The sequence below is a fragment of the Ctenocephalides felis genome, unplaced genomic scaffold (genome assembly GCF_003426905.1).
Source record: "Ctenocephalides felis isolate EL2017-DRISC unplaced genomic scaffold, ASM342690v1 CF-g0.4_SCAFFOLD_03571, whole genome shotgun sequence".
Classification (NCBI taxonomy): domain Eukaryota; kingdom Metazoa; phylum Arthropoda; class Insecta; order Siphonaptera; family Pulicidae; genus Ctenocephalides; species Ctenocephalides felis.
Window position 1 is genome coordinate 3,036,965 of NW_020539725.1, and position 15,349 is coordinate 3,052,313.

The 15,349-nt window shown below is 31.2% G+C and overlaps 1 protein-coding gene across 1 annotated transcript in view; it reads right to left on the reverse strand.

Annotated features, from left to right (window-relative positions):
* Positions 1-15,349, reverse strand: part of LOC113384923 (eIF-2-alpha kinase GCN2) — a 635,046-nt gene that overhangs the window by 141,051 nt on the left and 478,646 nt on the right. Inside the window, exon 28 of the mRNA XM_026622699.1 lies at positions 10,471-10,625. Within this exon, the coding sequence (XP_026478484.1) occupies positions 10,471-10,625 (155 nt within the window). The remainder of the gene's footprint in view (positions 1-10,470; positions 10,626-15,349) is intronic.

The window sequence follows — 15,349 nt, forward strand, 5'->3', positions numbered from 1 at the left end:
ATAAATATAAATATAACATATAAATATAAATATAAATATAAATATAATTATATGAATTAGTATTTCACCCGCACATGCGCGAGTTAAACTCACATTCACCAAATGAGCCGGTAAATGTGCATATTCACCGGTGAAATACCGTTGAAAATTCACAAATTTTTACCTTTGAACCCAATATTTTATATAGAGAGGATTGTACTTTTAAAATACTTTTTTTCTGAAAGCAGTTTAATCTTTTTGAATTAGTCAAATTGTGTTAATAAAAGATCAGATCATAATATCATTCATGATTCGTATCTAAATTTTTTAAACCTAATTAAAAACGATTAATCCTTTAATAATTTTGTGTGTATATACATCTATATGTGTAGTAATATATGCACATCCATATGTGTGCTTATATGTATGTTTTTGTATGAACACTATATACATGTATTTGCGTGTATGTTCGTGTATATATTGTATGTGCATGAATATGTGGATATATGCATATGTATGTATGTGTATATGCATGTTTGTGTATGTAGGTGTGCATATGTATGCGCATGTATATATACATAATAATATTTTTCAACATTTGCTAAAGCAATACATTGTCATTTTTCGTAAATTACCAATACAAGAACCATCAAAAATTATTTTTGTCTAAGTCCTTACATCTGGCCGACAAAACTCCATAACAGTGTGTTACAAAGTCTTGTGAAGTCAAAAATATTTACAAACATCCTCGGAAAAAATCGAGTGTTTTTAACAAAAAATATTAGTGATATGGATATATAAATTATTACAGGTAAATAATGTTTGCTTCTCAATTTTATATAAAACCTTTTTTCGTAAATTTTTCATTACTCTTTACACTGGTACATAATCCATTCCTTTATAATTTTTCTGAATAATCTGTAATAACCATCATTAATTAATGTTAATCAATATTTTTAAAAAACATTGTCTTTGACAGAATAAACCTGATGATGGAACGTATCTAGTTCCGAAACGTCGTTATTAAACATCTTCAAAGAACAAATTGTTTTTTATTATTGGATTTACTGTTCGAAAAAGGAACAATCAATATATTGAAAAAATCCAGGACTTATCTATTGAATATATATATATATATATATATATATATATATATATTAACAAAGTCTAATAATCGGGCATAACATCAATAAAAAACATGAATTTCTTTCAAAAATTTATTTTAAATCCATACGTTTCGGCTATAATCCTAGCCTTCATTCAGTGGAAATTAAAAATAAAATTAAAAACTAAAACAATTGAATTGGAGTGAAAAGAAACAATAAAATAGTAATTAGTACTTACAATTAGTAGATCTTAGTGTTAAATTGGAAAATTTTAATAATCCATGGTATTAGGATATGGTAATGCACTACACTATGTATTATAAACATTAACTTGAAATTACACAATATATTCACAAAATACTGATTTGAAAAAATCACAAATGGATAGTGTGTTATTCGTAGACTGGTTGAAGATGTAATGGAGAAAGACATTTTTTAAAAAATATTTTTACCAAGATTCTAAGTTAGATCTAACGGACCACGCAATACTTCTATCGGACAAAACATTTTGGGACAACAACATCAAATTAATTACAAAAATTCTAACAGATAACTCTTATCCCCTAAAATTTATAAATTCCGTAACTAGTAACAGACAAACGTACCTTTTGAATAAAATGGACAATTGCACAGTACATAACGATTTACCTGACTCAGAAACTCATTCTGGTGTAATATGTTTGCCATACATTAAAGAATTGTATGTTCCTTGGAAAAAACTTTTTTGTAAATCTGGACTTCGACTTGTAACCAATTTTAGTACAACTACTAGCACTATTTTTACCAAGACAAAAACTCCATTTAATATTGAACGACTCAGAAATCTCGTCTATCAAATAAATTGTTTAGACTGTAATTTAATTTACATAGGAGAAATTAGCCAGAACCTCAATAAACGGTTACAACAACATAAAAACAATTCAAAAAACCCCAAACAATTCAAAACTGTACTTGCAGACCATATATACACTTTAAAACACAATATGGACTTTTCTAATCCGATTGTACTACAATTCGAACAAAATTTATTTAAACGAAGAATTATAGAGGGATCTTTTTTAACTATTTATAACAATAAGACAATAAATATTCGCAATTCGTTCCACACATGTTAGAATCTTGGTAAAAATATTTTTTTTAAAAATGTCTTTCTCCATTACATCTTCAACCAGTCTACGAATAACACACTATCCATTTGTGATTTTTTCAAATCAGTATTTTGTGAAAATATTGTGTAATTTCAAGTTAATGTTTATCATACATAGTGTAGTGCATTACCATATCCTAATACCATGGATTATTAAAATTTTCCAATTTAACACTAAGATCTACTAATTGTAAGTACTAATTACTATTTTATTTTTTCTTTTCACTCCAATTCAATTGTTTTAGTTTTTAATTTTATTTTTAGTTTCCACTGAATGAAGGCTAGGATTATAGCCGAAACGTATGGATTTAAAATAAATTTTTGAAAGAAATTCATGTTTTTTATTGATGTTATGCCCGATTATTAGTCTTTGTTAATACATATGTCAACATCAAATTCAGAATCATACAATATATATATATATATATATATATATATATATATATATACTAGATGACCCGACAGACGTTGTCCTGTACCCACCTCTATGTTTTTTTTTAATATCCTATACTATTTATACCGTTCAGTTAGAAATAATCATTATTGTTTTTCGAGTTACTATTTACACCAATATATGAGTGATGTTAAATGTAGTACTGTTTCAAATAAAATGATTATTCTCAATTCCCACAATTAACACTTTAATTATCCTTTTAATAAATATTAAAATATGTTCAATAAAATTATATATTAAAAATTATACACTGCGATTTATAAAACAAATTTATTTCGAATAGCTCAATTTATTTTATTGAATTTAAGGGTTATACAATATTTTTAGACATACCTGTAGATGTGGATGTTTATATGAATGATTTTTTGTTTATTCACGGCTAAAACATTGATTTTCCAAATTTATCACCATGTATTTATTGTCATAACATAGATACACGTGTTGAAAATTGAAATCTTTTAAAAAGCATAACAAATTCAAAAAGAATTAATATATAGCATGCGTTCACATGTGCTCTATTTAACCTACTATCAACAAATTTATTGCAGTAAATGGAGAGGAAAAAGGCGTATGCTCAGCTAATCTTAATCTAAAATTCAAAAGCGAAAACAATTTGCATTTCGTCACCACCCCCGCATTAATTGGATTATAACTCTTCTAATTTTGATTTTATTATAACTTGTAATATACTATTTTAAAGGTGATTAAATGAACTACAACTTTCTCTATCATGAATTTTACCGTAACTTCTCTTATTTTGAAACGGCAAAGGCTTAAAGGCTCGAAAGACACTCCGGTTGGACAGCCGCGTACTCTTTAAACAATTAGAACTCTATCAATATTTGTGTAACAAAAAATAATAAAAAGCAATAATTAGTCTGAAAAATACCTTGAATTTCCATATATATTATTTATCTCATAGAGATATTATAATGAGAAATTGTTTTTTTTTTTTAAATGGATTTTTTTATGAAATCATGAGTTTTTTGATAATCGTTTGTACTAATGTTATGGTATTTTCTAGAATCCATCAAGATCTCTCAAACCAAGTTAATTCTAGATGGAAAACGATTATTTTTAATTTTGGTGGAAATGGCACTCATAAACTATTTGATTTAAATGAAAAAAAAAACATTGTATGCGTCTTTTAATTGCATGATAGCTCACTCATTTTACACGCAAAAAAGTACTTTCTATTAAAGCTTAGTTGGAGAACTATAAAAACCCATTTTCATAATTCACTTAATATTGTTCCTAGAACACTGTAAAATAGCAATTTATAAGGATTTTTATTGATATAATTTTATTTTTATTGATAGAAAACGCAAAAAAGAAACAAATTTTCAGTAGCCAGTAACTTGAAAAGTATGTGCTTTTTTGAAAAACATTATTAAACATTTTTTTCTTATAATTAGTTCTTTTATCCACACCCAACGTTATTACACCACTGAAAAGAAATGGCATCCCCCGGGTAGTGCAAAGGAGTCTAAATTATTTTCACTTTTGAACTTGAGAGTAAGATGAGCCTAATTCCAAAATTCCAAACGAATTAGAAAACAGTAAAAAAAGTTCAGAACCAAAGCGCTCCATTGAGTAAATATTCCGTACAAAATGCCAACCATATGAATTTTTGACACAATGAAACTTCTAAATAATTTTTTGAATAAGAAATTTTTTTGTAATGTGACTTAGTATAGCAAGGCAAAATGACCGCAAATTGAATATTTTTGAGCGCAATCACTCAATGGCTCGTCTCCTTTGCACGAATTCGTACGGCGAATCTGTTCGCAAAGTGCGTTGAGAACACGATTCGCCGTGCGCGTCAGTCGCATGCGCAGACTGTCAGACGCATGTTATATTATTTGCATCTTATATTATTTTAATTATGGCACATCTCAGCTGCTTTTCGACAATGATAATGTAGACATTACATTTTCTTTATTTTTAATCATGAATTTATTATATTTTAATATTGCCTTAGCCCATAAGTAAATAGAAATGTTTGGCAAATGACAGTTGTCATTTGTTTTTAATGTCAAACCATGCCTTAAATATTTTAAAGGTCAAACAATGATAAGCGATTTTTTGTATTTTTTTTTCATTTATTTCTACAATCTAACTATATTTCTATGAATCAAAACATTCTAGAAAATTTCCCGAACAAACTTCAGGAAGATTCATGAAAATCCGAATTATAGTTTAGGAGAATTAATGAAACTTACATTGTTACAGAAGAATTTTATATATGATATATATATATATATATTTTTATATATACATATATCTTTTCATAAAGTTATGTTCAAATAATATATTATATAATATGTTTCGCCATTGATAAAAATTAAAACATTAATAATATTGGCAATCAAATACAATATTAGCTGCAGTTACATTTAAATTATTATTATCGAAAATAATTCAATATATAAAAATAAATTTGCGCTTTACAAAATATTGTCGATAATGATCTTTAACATTAATAATATTGGCAATCAAATACAATATTAGCTGCAGTTATATTTAAATTAATTCACTGTTCGGGCGTTGAATCTGGCGTGAGTTGTCGACCAGTACGGATGGTATAAACAACGAAACCTCTTACGTAAACAATCGGTATCGAAGTAATATTTAGTTTTGTGAATTGTTATAGTGTACAAGTGCATGCGCATTTAAACAGTTCTCAACATACACACAAATGTCCCCGTAGCGGGGGGGGGGGTAGCATTCACAAATTTAATGCCGAATATTATTAATAAAATTAAAAAGTTTTAATAATATAAATAATATAATGCAACATCAAGAAAATGGAAAGTCTATATTACCTTCAATAGAAACACACTTCAATGACAGATAGTGCGTTTATACAACATCATATACAACAACAACAACAACAGCAAATTATTATGTCAAATGCTCACGATCAAAATACGTATTTACAACAACAGCAAATTAACAAGGTAAATAACCACGAACAAAGTGCGTATATACAACAACTACAGCAGCAACAACAGCTAAAACAGCAACAACAGTTACAGCAGCAACAATAGCTGCAACAACAACAACAGATGCAACAACAACAACAGTTACAACAGCTACAACAAGAACAGATGCAACAACAACAACAGCTACAACAACAACAACAGCAAATTAATAAGCCAATAGTTCATGAACAAAGTATAAATACTGTCATTATCGACATGGAACTTGACAATCATACTCCATCGGCTTCGTGGCAATACGTCAGAAGAAATAAAGGAAGGCGAAACTCAACCTGAGGTAATTTAAACAATGAAATAGTATCATCGAACAGATTTAGCTTACTAGCTTCCAGCAATTTCAAACAACATCGAATGCACAGAACGAAGGCACTACAAAGGTCCAAAGGCCACCGCCCGTATTTGTGTATAACGTAGATAAATTTGCGGATATGATTAGTGACTTAAAAAAAATACTCAACACAAATGAATATATAACTAAATCAATGCCACATGACATAGTTAAGATTAAAATAGCAGCACTAGAACAGTATAGAAAACTCATTACTTTACTCAAACCAAAACAAGCTAGCTTTCACACATATCAGCTAAACGAAGAAAGGGCATTCAAGGTAGTGCTGAAAAACATACATCATACGTACGACACGGAAAAGATTAAACAAGAAATTGAGCAATAAAACCACAAGGTGAGAAATATTATTAATGTCAAGCAATACAAAACAAAGCGCCCGCCTAATGTTTTTTATTGAGCCGGCTAACAACAACAGCAAAATATACAATTTAACCAATTTACTAAATCATATAGTAGTGGTAGAGCCTTTAGGAAAAAGAAAAAAAAATATCCAGTCAAGATGTCAATTAATTGGACATTAACAGACCCTTCGTAAAAGATACGCCGGCTATCCGCGTGCATTTTGGTGACAACCATTCTGCAAATTACAGAGAATGTAGCAATGTACAGTTTTAAGACAGTAGACGGAATATTTCCAACGCCAATCCAGACACAAGCCGCATGACTAATTCGGTAGCACAACACTCACTACGAGCTAATATTTCGGAGTACCGAAGCTATTCTGAAACCCTCAGAGCACAGCAAAACAACGGATGCCATACGCAACAGTCAAACACATTATAAGAAATAGTAAACGGTTTTAAAGACATGTTCAAACAGCTGGTTGAACAAAATACAATGATAATAAATATGCTAACATTGCTAGTCAAAAAATAATGACTAACTCTTTCAGAATCGTTGAAAGGAATGCCAACTTTTCTCAAATTACGGATGATCGACATACTTCTCATTAGCGAAACTAACTTAACTGATCCATTGTCATTTAAAATACCACAATACAATTTTTATAAAACAAATCAGCCGGACAAAACCGCTCACGCAGGGGCAGGAATACTAATCAAATCCTCAATTGATCATTACGAGCTGTCAAAATATCAAGAAATCCACATCCAAGCAGTCTCAGTAGAAATAAAATGTTATGCGTACGACCTAGTAATTGCAGCAGTGTACTGTCCACCCCGCCATAATTTAAAGAAAACAGATTTCAAACAATTCTTCGAAACTCTAGGTCCTAGATTTATTGCTGGTGGCGAATATAACTCCAAAAACACATTGTGGGGCTCGAGGCTATTACATGAAGAAAAATACAATTTTCTGTCAGGAGATTCCCCTACATATTGGCCTACTGGCCAACACAAATTACCAGATTTGTTGGATTTCTTTATTATTAATGGCATATCATATATGAACATGGATATTGAAAATAGTCTGGACTTATCTTCTGATCATACTCCAATAATAGCAACATTTTGCACAAATGTAATCAAACGGAAAGTCAACTTCAATATATATAATCACAAAACCAGCTGGGATGATTGTAGAAATGAAATTGACAAAGAAATTAATCTCAAAATTGGATTAAAAACTAGCGAAGACCTGAACAGAGCTACTCAGGAATTCATACATATATTGCAACCGCGAATGCAACTTCATACGAAAGAGAAATAAATGTTCCCCTGGTAATTCGCCATTTGTATAGAGAAAAAAGAAATGCTAGAAAAAGCTTGCAGAGTAGTCACGCACCGGAGGATAAAAGAGTGTATAATAATCTCTCGAATATTTTGAAATCAAAACTACAAAAGTCAAGAGAAGATATTTTTATTGCATATATTACGACAATAAGTCAATATGACAATTCAATATGGACGCCAATTAAAACCGCCAGAAAATTTACAACATTTAACTTACCGATCTTAATTGACATTAAACAGGCATTTGATAAAGTGTAGCACAATGGTCTTTTGTTTAAAATAAAAAAATGCCTGCCGGGAATTTATTACACGTTAATAAAATCATATTTAACAAACAGATCCTTTAGAGTGAAAATAGGCAGCGCTGTAGAAAATTCTACGATATAAACGCAGGAGTGCCACAGGGGAGCGTAATGGGACCCCTGTTATTTACCATCTTCACACATGACATTCCAACTAATCCGAATACAATTCTCGAACATTTGCAGACGACACCATAATCATGGCAACCCACGAGGAGCCTATAACAGCATCGCTAAACCTACAAGAACACCTTTTCGAATTGGAACTCTGGTTCAAAAAATGGAAAATTGATATCAACGAAAATAAATCGAAACACGACATTTACTATAAAAAGTCAAAATTGTCCAGATGTATTTATAAACGGCCTCAAAACATGCCGTAAAAATTAAAAATTTGTTTATGGAACGCCAATGGCTTGTATCAACACATACAAGAACTTAAATATTTTCTATCACACAATTCAATCGATGTGCTACTAATATCTGAAACTCACTTAAAAGAAAAATATCATTTAAGAATACCTAACTTTACTATCTATAGCTCTGAACACCCAGATGGAACAGTAGATGGTGGATCGGCAATAATAATAAGATCTAATATTCGTCATTATGAGCCAGAACCAATCTGTGAAAATTATTTGCAAGCAACACGTGTTAGCATTAACTTAACTTTGTGCGCGGTCTTTGTTTCAGCTCTTTACTATCCTCCGAAGCATATTATTTCAAAAAATCAATTTTCGGACTTTTTCAGTAAATTGGGTAATATAAATATAAATTAGCAGGAGGTGATTACAATGCCAAACACACTTGAGATTAATTACACCACGTGGTCGTAAAATTTTTAAATCAATCGACTTCGCAAGTTTCCTACAGCGTGGAAAATTGCAAAAATTATACTAATACTAAAGCCTGGAAAAGACCAACACCAAGTACCATCATATCGACCTATCAGCTTATTGCCGATTATATCAAAAATTTTCTAAAAATTGCTTTTGAGTCGAATAAATGATAATATACTTTCAATGATATAATTATAAATTATCAATTTGGTTTTCGGGCAAAGCATTCAACCTTACAGCAAATTCATCTAGTTGATCATCAACGCTACTTTGCACTGCAAGGAGTACTGTTCTGCAGTATTTTTCGAGGTGTCTCAGGCGTTTGACAAACTCTGGCACAAAGGTCTTTTGTATAAAGTTAAAATGAATCTACCTTATTCAATTTACTCACTACTACAATCATATCTTTGCGAGCGAAAGTTTTATGTTGATATAAGTGGAACGCAACTTTAATTAAGAGAAGTGAACGCGGGAGTCCACAAGGAAGTGTTTTAAGCCCTATGTTATTTTTTCTTTACACTGCTAATTTTCTTCAATTCATCAATACTAATCTGGCTTTATTCGCGGATGATACATGTATTATAACCCGGAATTAAAATCCTCTTACGGTTTCAACGCAACTGCAGTCACACCGCGATACGTTAGCTGCGCAGAAACAAGCAGTCAAACGAATAAACACTGAAACGGAACCCGTAGAAATTTGTCCCAAACGCAATTTGTTCCTATTATTATTCATAAAATATCTGATAATTTGATGTGCAAAAGTCTAATGATAGTTTTTGTCCGCCAAATGACTTTTCTCTTACTTTTTTTATTGGATCGCCGAAACCGCTAGACCTGCCATTGTATTAGAAGTCCTGCTTAAGGCAAAATGGCACTTACGCCAAATGTGGTCTCTAACAATTCAGAATGAGTTGATGGCATAATATTATCCAGTCATATTTTCTAGATAAAACAAACTACTCCTTTGCAAAAGTAATAATAATTTAACTTCCTAATTCGAATAAGTTAATTAATTTTGAATCGATATTTGGCTCTAAAATGAAACTAAATAATGTCTTGAGTTATTATAAATATTTGAATATTGGAAATATTAGGTTAAAAGTAATTAGTATTAGAAAAAATAATATAGGATACAATAATGAAACATTGTACGTGACTAAAAGCTTGCAAAAAAATGGAATCCTAATTCGGAAACCCGGGTCCAGATTCGGTTCTACTATATACAGCTCTACTATATATATTATTTCATATTAATGATTGAAACAATGCCTGCGAAGTTGTATAAGTATTTAATTCCACAGTAATAATCAAAGTATACGCTTGGGATATATTTTAGGTTTTATTTTAGTCTGGACTCTTCAGAGAACAAATAAAAAAAGAGGGTATAGTTAACATCCCTCAAGCAACGCAAGTGTTGCAACATGAGACGTCGCTAACTTGACAGTCTGCGACAATCTTCACACGGAACTGTCCATGACGTTGGTACTAGTGTTCATGTAGTTTGTACAATTATGGCTAGATGTCAGGAGGACACCATATTATATAGGACAAAGAAAAGTTTATCATTTATAGTAACGGAATGTAAATAATAGTATTACCTTTCGTTATCAAAATATTTAATTATAGCCTCTCCACCTCCACATGGTATTATCAAACAGCAATGAGAATACATTAATAATTCATCCTCCGTTATTACATGCGAACTTATTAGAGGGCTCGCCTTTATACCGCATACCCACAATCTACGTAGTATCTGAAATGTAAAATTATTATTATAGCTCCTAACAAAAAAAAAAAACACACACACACACACACACATATATATATATATATATATATATACATATATGGCGCTAGTGGGCCATATATTATTTATTGATTAATTCTTTAAATGAAATCGCAATAATTTGATGTCGACTAGACAATGAATGTTTATTTATGTCTCAATTGATAAAGGTGTTGATATTACATTAAATCCAAAATCAATTTTGATCACGAGAAAGTGCTCCATAAAAACGCGATATAATATTTTCGATCGTTTTCAAAAAAGCGCGATAATATTTTTCGATCGTATTAAAACAATCAGCTCGCTAAGCTTGCTTGATATATAATTCCATTTGCGTCAATCAACTGACATGTGTCATATGTGAGCGTGTTGATTCCGCTATATCACTCCCCTTCAAAAGAAAAAGAAGTATCCGGTAGAAATAAATGAATTTGATTATTAAAATTTGAAGGAGACTTTTTTAGGCTTCATCTTTTTTTTGGAGGGTCAATCGATAACTCCAAGTTATGTGATTTAAATTCTTGAGATGAGCTTGGTTGACTGTTATCTGTTTTAACTGTATAAGCTGGTTTCAACCTATCAACCGATATGCTCTTTTCACTACGATCCATAGAAATTTTGTATACTTTGTCTGAGATTCTTTCAAGGATTTTATATGGTCCACTATATGGAGGCTCAAGTAGTCTCCTTATGTTATGTGATCTGACAAATACATGAGAGCATGTATCCATGTCCTTTAATACGAACATCTTGGCTTTATTATGATGAGCTGTGGATGTATCAGATGACAGTTCTTTAGATGTGAAACTCGCCTGGTAGTCTTAATGTGGTTCCATAAACCATCTCAGCAGGAGATGCTTTAAGGTCTTCTTTAAAGTAAACCTAGTAAGACTACAGGTAATACTTTGATCCAGGGCTCAGGAGAGCACATTAAAGCTGCTTTCAGAGTTCTATGCCAGCGTTCCACCAGACCATTTGACTGAGGGTGATATGCCGTTGTCCGTATTTTCTTAGCACCTATTGCATCCATTAATGATTTGAATATAGCTGATTCAAACTGGCATCCTTGGTCGGATGTTATCACACATGGTGTACCAAATCTTGATATCCAGTTTGAAAATAGGGCTTGGACAATCGTGCCTGCAGAAATGTCCTTTAGAGGAATAGCTTCTGGCCACCTTGTGAATCTGTCGATGATTGTTAGGCAATAAGGATATCCATTAATATTAGGTAATTTAATTATGTCGATGTGAGTATGCGAAAATCTGTTTTCAGGAATAGGAATATGGATAGGAGTGAGGTGATTATGTTTGTGTATTTTGGATTTTTGGCAAGGAATGCATTGACGTGCCCACATGGTGACGTCTTTACCAATCCCAGGCCACACATACCTTCTTCGCAACTCTCTTGAAGTAATCCTTATGCTTGGGTGTGCATTTCCATGTACAATGTCAAAGGCAGTTCTGCGAAGACTTTGCGGAAGGTAGGGCTTCACAAAATTATCTTGCCTGTTGCAATAAACTGGATAGCCCCCTAATGTCAATTTTTGAAGATTAAGAGAGGTGTTGCCGTTCAATATAGTTTGCATTTCAACGTCCTTGCTCTGTTCTTGCGAAATTACCTCTGCGGTTAGCTTTGATGGCATTTGAATGGCATTGATCCTGGACAACGCATCAGCAACAACGTTCTGATCACCCTTCACATATATAATATCAGTGGAAAACTGTGATATGTATTCTAGCTGCCGTCGCTGACGATCTGATGCTTTCTCCAGTTTTTGTTGAAATGCGTGTGTGATTGGCTTGTGGTCTGTCTTGATTACAAAGTGCCTTCCTTCTAGCAGATATTCAAAATACTTTAAAGCCGCAAAGATGGCTAGTAGCTCGCGATCGTAAGTTGAATATCGCTGTTCAGTAGATGTGAGCTTTCTGGAAAAGAAACCTATAGGGTGCCCCATACGCCATTTACTACCTGCTCCAGAGTTGCTCCAATGGCTGTTGTAGATGCATCTGTAATTAAATTAATATTTGCTATACTTAAAGGAAAATGAAGAAGAGTTGCATTAGCTAGAGCTTCCTTCAGCTTGCTGAATGCTGATAATGAATTGCCATTCCATTCAATTTGAGTCTTGTCGTTTTTAACTGAGGACTTCACATACTCATAAAGTGGTGCTTGTATATTTGCTGCCTTGGGTATTGATTTACGATAATAGTTTACCATGCCCAAAAATCTTCTGAGTTCTATAACTGTCGAAGGTTTTGGATAATTAATAATTTTCGTAATATAAAGAAACTCGTGTTCTTTATATTACGTATATTGTTTATTATGACAATAGTAACAACACTATGTGTGATTATATTTATCATTTACAAAACGTAGATATTATTTCAGAATTTATAATGAAAAAGGAAAAAAGTTAAGAATTTTAATTTTGGAAATGAGACTAGGGATAAACAAAAGCCAGGTCAGATCTGACACTTGAATTTATTTTTGTTTTCTCCGTGCTGTCACTATATGAGCCTATCTGTCCAGTAGAAATGCGATGCGTGTTGACGAGCCGCTACAGCAAATGCGGTGCGTGTTGACAACCCGCTACACACACATATATATATATATATATATATATATATATATATATATATATATTAGTGACCCGGCAAACGTTGTTTTGCTAAGTACGGTATATTCTAAACAATTTCTAGAGATCAAAAATATTAATACTTTAAGTGTATGAGGATGTGTTGTTTAAATAGTATATACAATGAGTTATTATAAAAACAATAAACCCCATTAGTTTGTCTACATTTTGTCAATACAATCAAACTGGAAGTTTTATACACATTCTATAGAAAACATGGTACGTAATCCAATCCAAATCTTTTTTGGTCTTTCGACTTATTGATTACGTTTCAAGTTTTTCAGATTCTTTTTGGATTCTGGATTTTGTGTATAATTGTAAATAATACTACTGAGCTCATAAAAAATATCAATTTCTGCGAGAAGAGAAAATGAATTAAGTATTTCTTCTTTGACCTGCTTTTTGAAAAGTTTCAAGTAACATTCGATGAATTAAAGGAAATTTAATAAAAAGTATATATGTAGAGCAGGGCGAGACACAAAGGTCCAATTTGACTTTGAGCATATATAAACTATATTATGTTGTTAAACAATGCTTAACTTTACTGATTTTTGACACATCGGTGGCGGACCTTTTTAACCCCGAACCTTCATATATTACTATCTATTCTTCGATAAATTCTGGGCAATTATAACTGGGAAAATGTTACTCGACAAAATGTCCCTTTAATCGATACCAAATTCTGAATTTAAATAACACAAATAAAAAACAATATAACCTACAAAATTTTTATAAATACCAAGGAGTATATAATTATATAAATGAGATCTTTCAGAGCACCGTGTTTGAGAAAAATATGCCAAAACGTGCATTTTCATATGAACATATCAAAAAAGGTTAAATTTTGAGTCTCTAGTAACACTTGCGGCCCGTTTACTAACGTTTTTGTATATGAATAAAACTACAAACAAAACTACTTACTACAGATTAATCATAATTAAATAATATGCACGTAAAACATCCTATTAAACGAAATTGAACATCATCTGTCAAAAACATTTGACATTTCACGTATCAGCCACCGTCTATTGTCTCATTTAAATGACGCTTCTACAAAAATTTTCAAATTAAAAATGTAAAGTTTCTACGCGATTTTGAAATAATACTCACCTTTCCGATTGGCACAAATTTTTCAAGACTAAGACTAGACAAATCGGTTAAGCCGTTTTCGAGTTTTACCGAATCATTTGATCGAGAGCTATATATATATATATATATATATATATATATATATATATATATATATATATATATATATAATACAAAACTCACACTTTTAACACACACTTTATTTGGTAATTACAGATGTTTCGAGACCATGGTATGCCTCATCTTCAGTGTAATTTCAAAAACAGTTACTTATATACTATACATTCTTTAATACTTGATTTAAATTACATTTTATTTTTGATATACAAAAAACACCGACTATCCCTTGCAATGCTTGACTCAGTACTAAAACATGTGACACTTACAGAAATATTCTAAACAAATCTTAAGTATCGAGATGGAGAACAGGATGGGTATTAATATAATGTAAACAAAAGGAGTGCGCGATCGCATACTAAAATCAACAATATGAAAACAGAATAATTTATTGAAGAAAATAAGATAAATGAAAAAAAATATAAATTAATAATGATTTTTATATAAGAGCCGTGTAAAATATTTGTAACGGTTCTCAGATTTACGCTATTGTTAGTCCGAACTATTAACATTGATTCTGCAATGCTCCGTTTAAATAAGTCTTTTTCATAGAATAAGATTTGGGGATTGTCAAAATCAAACTTACGGTCGTTAATATTAGCATGATCCACAAGCGTTCTTTTAAATTTTTTGTTATCTATTTTTTCGCATTGTAATTCATGCTGCCTGAGTCTTTTTTCTAAGTTCTGGCAAGTATGGCCAATATAAGAACAAGTACTCCAATCCAATCCAATTAATTTACTTTATAAACTATATCTTTCTATTTTGTTAAAGGAGTTTTGTCTTTAATGTTGGAATATAAAAATTTTAATTGTTTCAACGAAGAAAACGTAATATGAATATTATG